This window comes from Schistocerca cancellata, chromosome 2 (assembly GCF_023864275.1).
Source record: "Schistocerca cancellata isolate TAMUIC-IGC-003103 chromosome 2, iqSchCanc2.1, whole genome shotgun sequence".
In the NCBI taxonomy this organism is placed as follows: Eukaryota; Metazoa; Arthropoda; class Insecta; order Orthoptera; family Acrididae; genus Schistocerca; species Schistocerca cancellata.
In genome coordinates, this window is record NC_064627.1 from 847823282 (window position 1) to 847840042 (window position 16761).

Sequence of the window (16761 nt, forward strand, 5' to 3'; positions counted from 1 at the left end):
CAATGAAACTATACGAGACGAAGCGGGAATGTTTGAAAATATTCCACAAGAAATTTCCGGTTTTTTCAACCAAAATTGGCCGAGAAAAAAAATGTGTTGCATTACTTATTGAACTGCCCTCGTAACTAAAGAAACGGAGCAAGGCGAGTACGTAGCTGGTCCGTCGGTCATACAGCTATTAGCTAAGTCCAAACTGCTGTAAACATTTTGCTACTCTGTGTAACCACTGTACTAAAGATATAGTTAATTAAATTACATATTAATACGAAACACTTGATATGATTTCATCGCGACGTTTTCAACGAGAAATCTGCGCCGCGGACCCGAAATGTGCACTTAGAAATTTTGTAGCATATTATTCAGCCTCAGGAACTACACTCCTGGAAATTGAAATAAGAACACCGTGAATTCATTGTCCCAGGAAGGGGAAACTTTATTGACACATTCCTGGGGTCAGATACATCACATGATCACACTGACAGAACCACAGGCACATAACACGGGCAACAGAGCATGCACAATGTCGGCACTAGTACAGTGTATATTCACCTTTCGCAGCAATGCAGGCTGCTATTCTCCCATGGAGACGATCGTAGAGATGCTGGATGTAGTCCTGTGAAACGGCTTGCCATGCCATTTCCACCTGGCGCCTCAGTTGGACCAGCGTTCGTGCTGGACGTGCAGACCGCGTGAGACGACGCTTCATCCAGTCCCAAACATGCTCAATGGGGGACAGATCCGGAGATCTTGCTGGCCAGGGTAGTTGACTTACACCTTCTAGAGCACGTTGGGTGGCACGGGATACATGCGGACGTGCATTGTCCTGTTGGAACAGCAAGTTCCCTTGCCGGTCTAGGAATGGTAGAACGATGGGTTCGATGACGGTCTGGATGTACCGTGCACTATTCAGTGTCCCCTCGACGATCACCAGTGGTGTACGGCCAGTGTAGGAGATCGCTCCCCACACCATGATGCCGGGTGTTGGCTCTGTGTGCCTCGGTCGTATGCAGTCCTGATTGTGGCGCTCGCCTGCACGGCGCCAAACACGCATACGACCATCATTGGCACCAAGGCAGAAGCGACTCTCATCGCTGAAGACGACACGTCTCCATTCGTCCCTCCATTCACGCCTGTCGCGACACCACTGGAGGCGGGCTGCACGATGTTGGGGCGTGAGCGGAAGACGGCCTAACGATGTGCGGGACCGTAGCCCAGCTTCATGGAGACGGTTGCGAATGGTCCTCGCCGATACCCCAGGAGCAACAGTGTCCCTAATTTGCTGGGAAGTGGCGGTGCGGTCCCCTACGGCACTGCGTAGGATCCTACGGTCTTGGCGTGCATCCGTGCGTCGCTGCGGTCCGGTCCCAGGTCGACGGGCACGTGCACCTTCCGCCGACCACTGGCGACAACATCGATGTACTGTGGAGACCTCACGCCCCACGTGTTGAGCAATTCGGTGGTACGTCCACCCGGCCTCCGGCATGCCCACTATACGCCCTCGCTCAAAGTCCGTCAACTGCACATACGGTTCACGTCCACGCTGTCGCGGCATGCTACCAGTGTTAAAGACTGCGATGGAGCTCCGTATGCCACGGCAAACTGGCTGACACTGACGGCGGCAGTGCACAAATGCTGCGCAGCTAGCGCCATTCGACGGCCAACACCGCGGTTCCTGGTGTGTCCGCTGTGCCGTACGTGTGATCATTGCTTGTACAGCCCTCTCGCAGTGTCCGGAGCAAGTATGGTGGGTCTGACACACCGGTGTCAATGTGTTCTTTTTTCCATTTCCAGGAGTGTATTTAACGTACGATGTATTTTGAAGCTGTGGCACCGATAAACAAAAACTGATCTATCAAAGTTCGTTCTTAATGTCACACTCTTCTCAGCAGCTCGTGAAACAAACTCACTTGGAAAGAGCTGTCGCAAACTGTGTCAATTTATTTCGTGAAAAATCTTTTACGGCCGCACTTTACCTTTCTTTTGTTGTCCTGTACGACCCATGCATGTGCTCAGGGCAGTTTGCTCTTACCTGAAACAGAAGAAACGCATTCCGTTAGCTTTATTACGAATTCCTATAACAGTCTCTCTTTTTATTATTGTACATAGCTGGTATGACTTGGTCAGTTATCTGTGAAGTGTCTAATCCAATATTCATTACAAGTATTGGGTTATACAACAGTTACAAACATTTTAATACCATTTTAGACGTGTGTGTTTGATAATTAATTCTAGTCAAAAACTGGTCTGCTGTTTAGTAAAATAATGACAAGTCATTGGATTTGTAACATATTTGTGTTTAATCACTCTTTCTCTCTTTCTAGGCAAGAGTACAAAATCGGTCACTCTTCTATTATATTTGTAAGTACTTTTATTATTCTCAACCTACAGCAGATTCTTGATCAATTTCAACGCAGAATAAATATGATGTAAAGATGGCGTTAACATTCTATCTTGTTTAAAAAACTTGTCTGTGAAGTATGCTCAGTGACGGTAAGTATAATTTACTTATTTTAACTTTAGAAACAAATACTTCTGAGCTCATCATATACATATTGAATAAGATAAACAGAAGAGTGCATTATATGCAGCTTAACTCTTTAACTGTCAAAACGTCGTTGCCAGCAGAAAAATGGAATACATGTCAGTATGCACTCTTTGGAAACAGTAAGCAGTAAAATTGATCAATTTATTATGTATTTCCAAATCTATCATGAATTATGGGGTGGAAAATATTCAGACCAATAAATTATGTGCATCAGATCATATTGGTAACTTGAAAAAAATCTACCGGAAATTATCAGTGTCAACGACTAGCAATGAACATATGACCTCAGGAGGAAGATATTTCCCAAAGGACTGGCGTTTACAAGAAACTTCAAACACGCACATGCAGCACATTTACAGCCAATTCAGTATCAGAGTCAGTTTCACGACTTTCATAAAATGCTTCTTCAATAATAAGCAAACAGTCTACGCTACCTACTGAATCTGTACTAGAAATTTCACCCACTGCTCCAATTGACACTGTGTTATTCTGATACCATCAGTTACAGTGTTTGAAACGAGGCGTAACACAGACATAACTCGCAGGTAAGTGTGGCGTATCGCGAGATGGTGTAGAGGCCATCGTTGCAGAAGTAGATATAAATACAGAATGAAAACGAGAAGGATCAGAAAATGGGGAGATTGGAAGGGCGCAGGGGAAGGAAGGAAAACTCTTCATCTTTTGTATTTGCAGTTCTTGAATTTTTTCGTGCTCTAAGTTAAACTTATTGAATATATGTTCTGCCTTTTATGGCAAAAACTGTTTTTTCTCGTTACTCAAACGCATCAGCAGTGGGTTTGGTTTATTGAACAATGGGAAAAACGAACATATTTTAGGTTGTAACTAATCTACTAAAATGAGGCCTGAAGGCATTTTTGTTCGTTTTCGTTCTTACCTTGATTTTACATTATATGGTTTCGCAGGAGCATATGTATGGTGTCCAACATTGATAGCTTGTTGTCTGCAAAGCAAACGATATAAATATGAATTTTATAAGCGAGTTAACCCATTCTTTGACTTTTAAAAACGTGATTTTTGTGTGGCAAAATGTTCTGCGGGACGCTAAAACACAGTTATTCAAGAATGCACTCTATAAAACGTCGGTAATAACAAAATATACACGAAAAGCATTTTGCCACACCAAAATCACATTTTTAAAAATCAATGGATGGGTTAAATCGTTGATAAAATTAAAATTTAAATTGCTTGGTTTGCAGATGACGAACTAATAACAGAGGACACCATAGAGACTGCAACTTCCTGGCTATTTAAAACTGTGAACCGGACCGAGACTCGAACTCGGCACCGTAGAGATTGTCCTCGAAACCTATATAATGCAAAATCAAGGTACGAACAAAAATTGTCTTTAGGCCTCATTTTGTTATATCAGTTACAAACTAAAATATGTTCACTTTTTACTGTTGTTCAATGAACAAAACCCACTTATGATGGAACAGAGGTGCCGAAACATGTTTGGGTAGCAAGAAAAAACAGTGTGTTGCGTAAAAGGCGGAATGTATATCCAATAACTAAAATTATGTTTGGATCTAGCGTCACGCCGACAGTGAAACGGACCTCAATCTGGGAAAAGATATCGGCTGTGCCTTGTTCACAGTAACTATTCCAGCACTTATCTGACCCGAATTATGGAGATCGTGGAAAACCATACTTTGGACAGACGCGGTTTTGAACTCCAGAGCACAGAGGTCGTAAGGATGACGGGAGTTTCCTTTGTCGCTGCGTCAGCTAAGAATGCCGCACGTACCGGATGTTGCATAATAGTGGATCGGCCAGAGCACCCGAGTATTGGTGTCTTTTTGTGGCGCTCTGGCGGGACGCAATTACGGACACGGAGGAAGGTGTGCTGAGTCAGGCGCGGCACGCACGTGCAGCGCGCGTTATTTAATGCGGCGGCTGGCCGGCGCTGCATATTCATACGAGGCGCAGCCGCTGCCGCTGGCTCTCGGACACCCCATCTGCTGGGAGAAACGCATCGCTCATTGCCGGCCGTCCCACGGGACACTGGCTGCGCTAGCCCAGCTAAGCTCAGCACGTGACTGGAATCTGCGGCCCGTCGCGTGCAAGATTACAAACGGCTGCCGCGTCAGTTCGGATTACCGTGAGCCGCGTCCGCGGGAGCGAAGAGGAAAACACGGTGTTCGTGGCGTGAGAGAGCCGCTACCTGTTACCTACTGTCTGCCAGCCTCAGCGCCTTATTTACTAGCTATGTTCCTGGCGTCGCAATGCGGACGTCATGTCCCAACAGTCACCTCTGCCTTACCGGCCTATACTACAGGTCTTCTAGTCATATCTAGCATCCTCAACACTTATAAGTATCATTGTCCGGTTGGATCGACCGCGCATTGCTGATTCTCGCTGCATACGAATACATGTACGGTTGCGTTTCTAGAGGTGCCCCCGTTCGAAAAAATAGAGTTTCCGTTCTATGGATAAGGGCACCAAAGAGGCAGTTTTGCGCTGCGTTTGGTAACTTAAGCCTCTGAGTCCCAACAATATATATATATATATATATATATATATATATATATATATATATATATATATATATATATTTAAATATTGTTCACGGATTTAGCCATTATCACCATAGTAAGCAACGAATACAAGAAAGAATTGCCAAAATGTAAACAATAAGTTATTTTAAAGTTGTAGTTCCACTTTGGAACCACTTGGAGACACATTTCTCAACCACACATCACTTTACGAAATACCGGGTGATCAAAATGTAAGTATAAATTTGAAAACTGAATAAATCACGGAATAATGCAGATAGAAAGGTACAAATTGACACACATGCTTGGAATGACATGGGGTTTTATTAGAACCAAAAAAATACAAAAGTTCAAAAAATGTCCGACAAATGGCGCTTCATCTGATCAGAATAGCAATAATTAGCATAACAAAGTAAGACAAAGCAAAGATGATCTTCTTTACAGGAAATGCTCAATATGTCCACCATCATTCCTCAACAATAGCTGTAGTCGAGGAATAATGTTGTGAACAGCACTGTAAAGCATGTCCGGAGTTATGGTGAGGCATTGGCGTCGGATGTTGTCTTTCAGCGTCCTTAGAGATGTCGGTCGATCACGATACACTTGCGACTTCAGGTGACCCCAAAGCCAATAATCGCACGGACTGAGGTCTGGGGACCTGGGATGCCAAGCTCCTTTTATACTCGACGTTTTGCTGTCCAGCGCCATCTGTCGGACATTTTTTGAACTTTCTTTTCTAATAAAACCCCATGTCATTCCAAGCATGTGTGTCAATTTTTACCTCCCTATCTACATTATACCGTGGTTTATTAAGTTTTCAAATTTATACTGACTTTTTGATCACCCGGTATATCCGAAGCAGTTTCACAGTTTTCCTAGACTCAGTCCCGCATCTCAAAACTTCAACAACACATCATGCCTACAACTCATACTCCTAAATAACAAGCTAAAATGGGGATAAAATTAGATAAATTTTGATCAGAAGTACATTCTTTTCAATTCCAAGCCACCCATAACATCAGTAGTACAGACTCAAATTTATCTTACAAGTACAGATATACTTACTTTCACTGTCGACGATTTCTTCAGTATGATTTCTATTAAAAATACGTGTCACAGTCTACTGCAATAACCCACCTCAATCTGTGCGTCGATTGTTGGTTTGAGCGCTATGGCTCCTACAACGCACTACATTCGTAGAAGCACCTCAGAATACCACTAGATGTTTTTGTCTTGTACGAGCATCAGAAGTCTCATGTGAAGGGCACTGGTATTTAGAAAAGAATGAATAAAGTGGTGATTTCAGGCAGAAACCACAAGTATTCAATATGCTTGGAAAATCACTGCATGTTCACAGGATTTGCCGAGCTGGATAGAAGGTTCGACAATGTAAAGTGAGACAAGAAGTTCGAAATTCTGAAAACATATGAGTAACTCATAGGGAAAGGAGAGTAATACGCAATAAGGCAGGTCATAACGACACTCAAGTGGCAATCCGAAAAGTGAGTCGTCAATGAAACGCAAGCTTGTTTATTAATAAACCAACGTACAGACACAACAGAACAGAACAGAACAGAAATGCTCTCCTGGACGCAGAGCGCAGCTATTTATGCATAAACCGAATATTTCAGAAAGCTAGTATTTATTCAGCCATCGAACATTCTAGATACATGAACATTACTAATATGCGAACATTACTAATGGGGGAAAAGGACCTGATTGAAAGAATGGAAGTGGCACTGGACAAGATGAAAGGGGGAAAGGCACCAGGTAGGGACGAAGTAAGTGTCGAAATGGTGAAGGCAGAAAGGGAGATTGGGAAACAGTAGCTGTATCGTGCGATGAGGGTGCCGGAGGATGAGAAGAAGACTCCAGAAGATTGCAGGGGGCACTAATTGTCCCTACATTTAACAAAACGAGCAGGGAGGATTGTAGAAGCTACAGAGGAGTCACATTGATACCACACTGTGCTAAGGTATGTGAAAAGATCCTGGAGAGCAGAATGCGAGCAAGTGTCGAGAATAAATTGAGAAAGGAACAGAATTGCTTCGGATCTGGGAGATCACTGTTAACCTCAAATTTGGAATGAGGCAGCTTCAGCAGCACCACTACGAAGACCTCGTGATGGTCTTTCTCGATACAGAAAAGGCATCTGATGGCGTCCGTACAAGAAAGGTGGGGAATCATTAGAAAAGAAGGGATTAGAGGGGATGTGCTGCGGGAACTTGAGTGTGTGAAAGTGGGAAATGAAAAACGGAATTGATTCCAGCAAACAAATGATGTGAAACAGAGCAGTGCATTCTCATCTCTTTCTTCATTGTCGACTTGGATCAGATAATAACTAAGGTGGCAGAAAAAACTGGAGAAGACGAGACAAAAGTAGTGGTGTTTACAGATGACATGACGATCTGGGAAACAGGAAGGAGCAGATCCAGAAACAGCTGGATGCTTCGGAAGAAACTGTGAGACAGTATGGAATGGAATTTAAAGTAAACAAATGTGAAATCCTTGTTAGAACATCAGACCATCTGGTGGAATAAGGTTGGTTGGTTGGTTGGGGAAGGAGACCAGATAGCGTGGTCACCGGTCTCATCGGATTAGGGAAGGAAGTCGGCCGTGCCCTTTCAGAGGAACCATCCCGGCATTTGCCTGGAATGATTTAGGGAAATCACGGAAAACCTAAATCAGGATGGCCGGACGCGGGAGGTGGAATAAGGACTGGAGGTGAACAATTGAAGGAGGTGCAAAGTGTGAAGTACTTGGGAAGTGTGACAGAGGAAAATGGAAGAAATGAAAAAGGTGTGAACGTGGCAGACAGGCAGAAGAATAACTGCGAAGTGTTGGGAGCCTGGTTTGGAACAAAGACGTCCCACAAAAAAGCAAAGAAGTAATATATAGAAGTTGCTACATACCGACACTAACCTATGCTCTTGAAACGTGGCTAATGAAGAAAAGAGATGTAAGCACATTACAGACCTGTGAAATGAAGTTCCGCATAAGTCGGTTAGGAGAAAAAAGTGGAGATATGATGAAGCTGAAAGATTAAGAGAAATAGTGAAAGAGGGACCCTTTGGGCTCTTAAAGAGAAAGGAAAAGAAGAGGATTCCCGAGAAAATGCATGAAATTGGAATGGGAAGGTAACGACCAAGAGGAGGACCAAGGGTCAGATGGCTGAAAGGTATGGAGGGGTGTGCTGAAAAAGAGAGGCGAGGACTGGACCATAGTCAACACAGAACTACATAGAGAGGCTTATGTTGCAAAACGACCCAGCGTGGAGCTGGAGTCTGTTCAACGTGATGACGATGAATAACATAAGATAATTCAAAAACGTTTTCGGGAGTGATAAATACCAAATAAGAAATAATTGCAGGTTGTCAGTTTGAACAGGTAATACGCAACACAAGAGCCAGATCAATGGCACATAACTCGCGGTAATAAGGACAAAAACCAAGAGCGAACAGTAAAAACAGAAAATCAAGAATGAAGTTCTCGCATTAAGAAGGGTGAGACAGGGATACAGTCTTTCACCCGCAATATTTCCTAGTCAAAAGAAGTCTACTAGTATCAAAGATAGGCAGAGCATTGTATTGTAGTGAATCATGGTCTGTGGGAAAACCGGAAAATAATACACTCGAAACGTCTGACACACAGTGTTGAAAGATAGGTGCACTGATAACGGCTAGAGAGAGGAACGTTTGGTAAACACTGACAAGAACGAGGAGTAGGATGATAAGACATCTGTTAAGACATCAGGTAATAACTTAAATGGCACTTCCTGGAGAATTAAAACTGTGTACCGGACCGAGACTCGAACTCGGGACCTTTGCCTTTCGCGGGCAAGTGCTCTACCAACTGAGCTACCCAAGCACGACTCACGCCCGCTCCTCACAGCTTTAATTCCGCCAGTACCTCGTCTCCTACCTTCCAAACTTCACAGAAGCTCTTCTGCGAACCATGCAGGACTAGCACTCCTGTAAGAAAGGATATTGCGGAGACATGGCTCAGCCACAGCCTGAGGGATGTTACTAGAATGAAATTTTCACTCTGCAGCGGAGTTTGCGCTGATATGAAACTTCCTGGCAGATTAGAGCACTTGCCCGCGAAAGGCAAAGGTCCCGAGTTCGAGTCTCGGTCCGGCACACAGTTTTAATCTGCCAGGAAGTTTCATTTCAGCGCACAATCCGCTGTAGAGTGAAAATTTCATTGTAGAAACTTATATGGCTCTTCAGCCAGCTGGAGAGGATAGAAACTGTAGAAGAAGACAGAGATTGGGATACATTCAACAAATAGCTGAGTGCTACTCAGAGATGAAGAGGTTGGCACAGGAGAGGTTTTCGTCGCGGGCCGCACCCAACCAATGAGTAGACATATAAGTACATCGTAAGCATCAGATTAGCAACTAACAGATTGGAGATTCGATCTCATGATTACATTAGAAGATCTGTCATTAAATCCTTATTTACCTATGCCGGCCAGTGTGGCCGAGCGGTTCTAGGCGTTTCCGTCCGGAACCACGCTGCTGCTACGGTCGCAGGTTCGAATCCTGCCTCGGGCATGGATGTGTGTGATGTCCTTAGGTTAGTTAGGTTTAAGTAGTTCTAAGTCTAGGGGACTGATGACCTCAGATGTTGAGTCCCATAGTGCTTAGAGCCATTTGAACGATTTTTTTTTAACAAACTACGGTTTAAGTCGAATCAATGGAGAAGTCGATATATCTACGTCAAGATTTACAATGTGCAAATCATTTTTGGTGCGCAACGGAAGACTCTTAGAACGAATATTTGTAATTTTCTGTCTTGCTTCATTCGCGTATTCGCCTGTGTAAGCACCCTAATCTCAGTCTCATGATCGTACGACGAGGCCGAGCGCAAATTCTGAATAGACTGCGATAGGGGAGGAAATCTGTCGTGTCCCTTTCAAAGTAATAATCTCGGTATTTAACGTAAGTGGGAAAACTCTACTTCGGGATGGACAGACAGAGATACGAACTTCTCGTTGGAATACTTGTGCCTTAGCCACAGCGCTTGTTAATACGTGGCGGAACATGTTTACCAAACAATATTTGACACAAAGATGCAGTGAGGCTTTGATTACAAACGTAGTTTCCGAGACGGGTAGGAGTGGCTGCAAGGAGTAGCTAACAAGAGAGATGAACATCTTTATCTTCGAGTATTGAGAATATTTTTTTTGCCATTGATTGTATGCGAAACGTTAACTGTGTGAAGTACGAAAACGAGTCCTGACAGACTCAGGCGAACTGTGCATTCAGCTGAATGTCAGCAGGTGAGTCACAGGTTACTCGGCACGAGAAGGTCTGTCTGGACATTTGCCGGTGGTTCAGTTTGCCTCGCTTCCATACCGAGGCAGACCAGCAATTGGGGTGTAATTATTTGGGACTGCGGCAGCGACGCGTTCTGAGAAGGCGGCGGACTCTGCGGCACGCAAGTCCAGGGGGACAGCTCTGACACGCTAGCCAAGGACCACGGCACCCTGCGGCGCTTTCCATGGCGGATTACCGCTCCAGTAGAGAGAATTCCGCTGAGATATCGGAGATAGTATTAAGGAGGCTTGACAGTGGGGTTCTTCCTTTCAAGACTAACGCAAAACAGATATACCGGCTTCACGTGATATACTTGCTATTAATGAATTCATCCTTTCCGGGAAATTCCCAGGCTTCTCTTACCGACAGTCTTGTACAGCAGTTCTTGCTTCTAATACCTCACATCATCAGTCAACGTGGAGTTTCCAGTTCTCCTCAGCTTCGAGATATTTTTACTGGGAAAGACATTCACGATGAAGTGTGACAAGGTCGCACTGAAGGATACAGCGATGCAGTGTTTGAGCTTTTGGGACCAGTATCAGTCATCGCAAGTGGTTTTTTTTTGTCAGTTACGGTACTGGCCATTACAATTACTACACCAAGAAGATGACGTGCTACAGACGTGAAATTTAACCGACAGGAAGAAGATGCTGTGATATGCAAATGATTAGCTTTTCAGAGCATTCATACAAGGTTGGCGCCGGTGGGACACCTACAACGTGCTGACATGAGGAAAGTTTCCAACCGGTTTCTCATACACAAACAGCAGTTGACCGGCGTTGCCTGGTGAAACGTTGTTGTGATGCCTCGTGTAAGGAGGAGAACTGCGAACCATCACGTTTCCGACTTTGATAAAGGTCGGATTGTAGCCTATCGCGATTGCCGTTTATCGTATCGCGACATTGCTGTTCGCGTTGGTCGAGATCAAATGACTGTTAGCAGAATATGGAATCGGTGGGTTGAGAATGGTAATACGGAACGCCGTGCTGGATCCCAACGGCCTCGTATCACTAGCAGTCGAGATGACAGGCATCTAATCCGCGTGGCTGTAACAGATCGTGCAACCATGTCTCGATCCCTGATTCAACAGATGGGGACGTTTGCAAGACAATAACCATCTGCACGAACAGTTCGACGACCTATGCAGCAGCGTGGACCATCAGCTCGGAGACCATGGCTGCGGTTACACTAGACGCTGCACCACAGACAGGAGCGCCTGCGATGGTGTACTCAACAACGAACCTGGGTGCACGAATGGCAAAACGTCTTTTTTTTTCGGATGAAACCAGGTTCTGTTTACAGCATCATGATGGTCGCACCCGTGTTTGGCTACATCGCGGTGAATGCACATTTGAAGCGCGTATTCGTCATCGCCATACTGACGTATCACCCGGCGTGATGGTATGGGGTGCCATTGATTACACGTCTCGGTCACCTCTTGTTCGCATTGACGGCACTTTGAACAGTGGACGTTACATTTCAGATGTGTTACGACCCGTTGCTCTACCCTTCATTCGATCCCTGCGAAACCCTACATTTCTGCAGGATAATGCACGACCGCATGTTGCAGGTCCTGTACGGGCCTTTCTGGATACAGAAAATGTTCGACTGCTGCCCTGGCCAGCACATTCTCCAGATCTCTCACCAATTGAAAACGTCTGGTCAATGGTGGCCGAGCAACTGGCTCGTCACAATACGTGTTGAAACTCCAGGGGCAGCTGCACCTGTACACGCCATCCAAGCTCTGTTTGTCAATGCCCAGACGTATCAAGGCCGTTATTACGGTCAGAGGTGGTTGGTTTGGGTACTGATTTCTCAGGATCTATGCACCCAAATTGCGTGAAAATGTAATCACATGTCAGTTGTAGTACAATATATTTGTCCAATGAATACCCGTTTATCATCTGCATTTCTTCTGGTGTAGCAATTTTAATGGCCAGTAGTGTATGATCTTCGACAGATGGGTCTGTGTTTACAAACTGGCAAAACAGTAAAATGACGAGAGAAAACGTTAAACATTTTCTGATTCAGCCATTTTTGGCTAAAAATTGTGTTTTTTATTTTATTTTATGAACACTAATCTGAAGATAACCATAATGTGCGACAACAGCAATGAAATAAAATATAGAACATTCTTGCAATCAGAGGGTGATACAAATTCTTTAAGGCTCTCGCCGAATATCTTCGTTGCTGACAGTATCCAATTTGGACACCTCTAAAAGCACTTAGAGCAGTTTCAGCCAGACAGTCTGCGGCGCTATAGCGACTAATGTAAAATTCCTAATAGTAGACACTTCAGGCACAAATGAGACCCTTAGAGTTTCTGCCATTTTTAAAGTCTGTGAATTACATTTGTTTCCGGATGACGCATGTGTGTTTCGACGAATCAAGACAATTTTACCGAATTGTACAGTCTCAAGAGTCGATAATGTAATATGACTATTTTAAATTTAAGACTGCTGAGTGGAAACGTATACAGTGCACGATTAAAGAAGCGTAACTGAAATACCCATTATTTATTTTAAGAATGAACATTAAACCGCAAGAAATTTTTTTTATCAGATTACGGGTTTCGGTCTGTTTTCGACCATCTTTATTTAGACCTCTCACCCCCGATGGTAGACCTCACGGTGAGAGGTCTGAAGATGGTCGGAAATAGACCGAAACCGGTAACCTCATAAAAAGAAGAAGTTTCAAGCGGTTGTGATTGTTCATGCTCATTTTAAGTAATTAAAAAACCGCTTTACACCAAGATAAATGTTCTGAAAAATTACATTATATAACTGCCAAGATGGAGCTCAAAAGAGTATTTTTTAAGAATCTCATCTCGGATGACTAGGTCCTTGAACCGTTTCAGCTCCAGATACCGTTGAATGGGGCAAAAACTGCCATTATGTTGTAAAATTTAATCCTGGTCTCTCTGCGTGTTGGCTGTTTTCAAATTACTATAGATTCGGCCAGGTGTGCTGGAACGTTAAAGTTTTTGGTTTTTCTTCTAGTTCATGTTGGTAGCTGACATTATATCCAACGTACTTCAGCGGATAGCGCGAATTAAATGTCAGAAAATATTTAATGACTGTCACATAATGTGCGTTATGAGGCACAAATAGAAAAAAAATTCTGTGGGAGACTTCATTTTCGCCACTCATTGTATGTTCTTAAAACCCAGTGAATTTTTTAGTAAACATTCAGCCAATGGTGAAGATAAAGTTTTTCAAAGATTTTACGAGACTGTGAACTCACAGGAAGCACAACTGGGTGAAAAAAAAGAGTTACACCGACACGAATTATTTATTTATGGTATTTCTGTATTCAGTGACATGACAAATATTATTAACTATAAAAATGTGTATTGGTACATCCGCCTCTCCAGTTTTTGAAAAACAGACCACTTCTATTTTGCAACGGCGTTCAGTGACCCAGTACAGAACTCCAGATTTTTACGTAGAAAGCCTGCCCGCTGCAGGTAAGTAGCTTCCCGCTGACAAAAGAAAGCAGGAAACGAGACTATTCTGCTTGCAGCGTCGGCCGTGGTTTCCGCCGGTGGCAGAGTTTTTGCGACCGGCGCTCTGGAAACCATGGCAATTGATTCGATATCGATTTTCGCAAACTCTTCCTGATCTCTATTTGAATAGCTGCAGCTCCAAGCCCTGTGACAGCTAATATCTCACTGACTTACTTTTCCGTTTCGAAACGAAAAACGTTCACAGTTATCCAGTTGGCTTTAAGAAGTTGGAGAAGATCTTTAGCCGAAAATTAGGTTTATACGGACAAACAAATCTGAATATCTAACGAAAAAAAGGGTAGTAGTTTTACGGAACATTTATTTTCTAAATACTGGTGAATTTGTAAGAAATTTCTTTCTTATTAAAGCACATATCTGTAAGCCCATATTGTATTTATATAACGAAAAGTTGCCTCATCGATTTCTCGGATATTCATTTCCACATGGGTACAAAGCACAATTTTGTTGTTATGCATTTCTCAGTTGTTATACAGGGTTGCCAACATAATTTAGCACCTACATCATGTGCGTAGTAGTATAACTTCGTAAATAAATGTCATGTGACTAGGGTCTCCCTTCTGGTAGACCGTTAGCCGGGTGCAAGGCTTTCGTTTGACGTCACTTCGGTGACTTCTGCGTCGATGGGGATGAAATGATGATGATTAGGACAACGCAACACCCAGTTTCTGAGCGGAGAAAATATTCGACCCAGCCCGGAATCGAACCCGGCCCCATAGGATTGACATTCTGTCGCACAGACCACACAGCTACCGGGGGCGGACTATAACTTCGTAATCGGAGGTGTGTCGGCAGTTTTAACCGAACTTCAAGTCACAGAATGTGCTTACCGAAAATTATGATAATCATCACAGCGAAGAGTTAAGTCATAATTGTGTATATGGTGCGTTCAGTATCTGTTCTCCATTTTCTCATTCTAGCTTCACATTAATTACAAACTTTAGAACTGTCAAAACACGCTAGTGTCAGTCGTTTACATACGGAAATTTTGTGAATTAACATTTATAATAAATATAATCCTAAATATTAATTAATATTTCATAACAAAGTAGGTACATTACTTTTATAGAAAATATAGGATATTGAAGCTTAGTTGAAAACCAATCTATGAGATTGGTGGTTTGTCTTGTTTGTGTGCTTTGGGCTCTTGTGGTTCTCAGTGCCTCATATGTAAAGGCGTCCAGAGTGTTTCGATTCATCTGCTGATGTGTCGATGCTAATGTCATGAATCACTTGCGATCACATCTGCACACCCTGCTGTCGCATCCCTGATGTTGGTCGACGAAATGCAGCTCACAATCAAAAAGACTGTGACAATTTGATGTCAAAAATAACAGTACAATAATTATTTTGAAGAACGACAAACATATTGCTATTGGAACCCAAATACATGTGCATTCTTTATTATTACGTATTTTATATGTTAACAGTATTGGCGTTGGTCAGGAATGAGTCGTTTCTGAAATATGTAATTTCGTTTAGGACCTCATTTCCCACCTTCTGGCCATAGACAGGTATTTCCATTTCCAGCTCCTCTCTGAAGTATAAAGTTCTTCAATATCGTTGTCTATTGGAATACTGTAACCTGTTTCGTCTACACTCCTGGAAATGGAAAAAAGAACACATTGACACCGGTGTGTCAGACCCACCATACTTGCTCCGGACACTGCGAGAGGGCTGTACAAGCAATGATCACACGCACGGCACAGCGGACACACCAGGAACCGCGGTGTTGGCCGTCGAATGGCGCTAGCTGCGCAGCATTTGTGCACCGCCGCCGTCAGTGTCAGCCAGTTTGCCGTGGCATACGGAGCTCCATCGCAGTCTTTAACACTGGTAGCATGCCGCGACAGCGTGGACGTGAACCGTATGTGCAGCTGACGGACTTTGAGCGAGGGCGTATAGTGGGCATGCGGGAGGCCGGGTGGACGTACCGCCGAATTGCTCAACACGTGGGGCTTGAGGTCTCCACAGTACATCGATGTTGTCGCCAGTGGTCGGCGGAAGGTGCACGTGCCCGTCGACCTGGGACCGGACCGCAGCGACGCACGGATGCACGCCAAGACCGTAGGATCCTACGCAGTGCCGTAGGGGACCGCACCGCCACTTCCCAGCAAATTAGGGACACTGTTGCTCCTGGGGTATCGGCGAGGACCATTCGCAACCGTCTCCATGAAGCTGGGCTACGGTCCCGCACACCGTTAGGCCGTCTTCCGCTCACGCCCCAACATCGTGCAGCCCGCCTCCAATGGTGTCGCGACAGGCGTGAATGGAGGGACGAATGGAGCCGTGTCGTCTTCAGCGATGAGAGTCGCTTCTGCCTTGGTGCCAATGATGGTCGTATGCGTGTTTGGCGCCGTGCAGGTGAGCGCCACAATCAGGACTGCATACGACCGAGGCACACAGGGCCAACACCCGGCATCATGTTGTGGGGAGCGATCTCCTACAATGGCCGTACACCACTGGTGATCGTCGAGGGGACACTGAATAGTGCACGGTACATCCAAACCGTCATCGAACCCATCGTTCTACCATTCCTAGACCGGCAAGGGAACTTGCTGTTCCAACAGGACAATGCACGTCCGCATGTATCCCGTGCCACCCAACGTGCTCTAGAAGGTGTAAGTCAACTATCCTGGCCAGCAAGATCTCCGGATCTGTCCCCCATTGAGCATGTTTGGGACTGGATGAAGCGTCGTCTCACGCGGTCTGCACGTCCAGCACGAACGCTTGTCCAACTGAGGCGCCAGGTGGAAATGGCATGGCAAGCCGTTCCACAGGACTACATCCAGCATCTCTACGATCGTCTCCATGGGAGAATAGCAGCCTACATTGCTGCGAAAGGTGGATATACACTGTA

The 16761-nt window shown here is 44.5% G+C and overlaps 1 protein-coding gene across 2 annotated transcripts in view; it reads right to left on the reverse strand.

Moving 5' to 3' along the window:
• The window catches only part of LOC126162769 (uncharacterized), a 493174-nt gene that overhangs the window by 121886 nt on the left and 354527 nt on the right, over positions 1 to 16761 (reverse strand). Inside the window, exon 2 of one of the 2 annotated variants that reach the window (XM_049919462.1) lies at positions 1963 to 2029. The exons of the other annotated variant lie outside the window; for it this stretch is intronic. Within the exon in view, the coding sequence (XP_049775419.1) occupies positions 1970 to 2029 (60 nt within the window). The 3' untranslated portion in view covers positions 1963 to 1969. Of the gene's footprint in view, positions 1 to 1962; positions 2030 to 16761 lie in introns of those variants that run through there. 2 annotated transcript variants of the gene reach the window in all.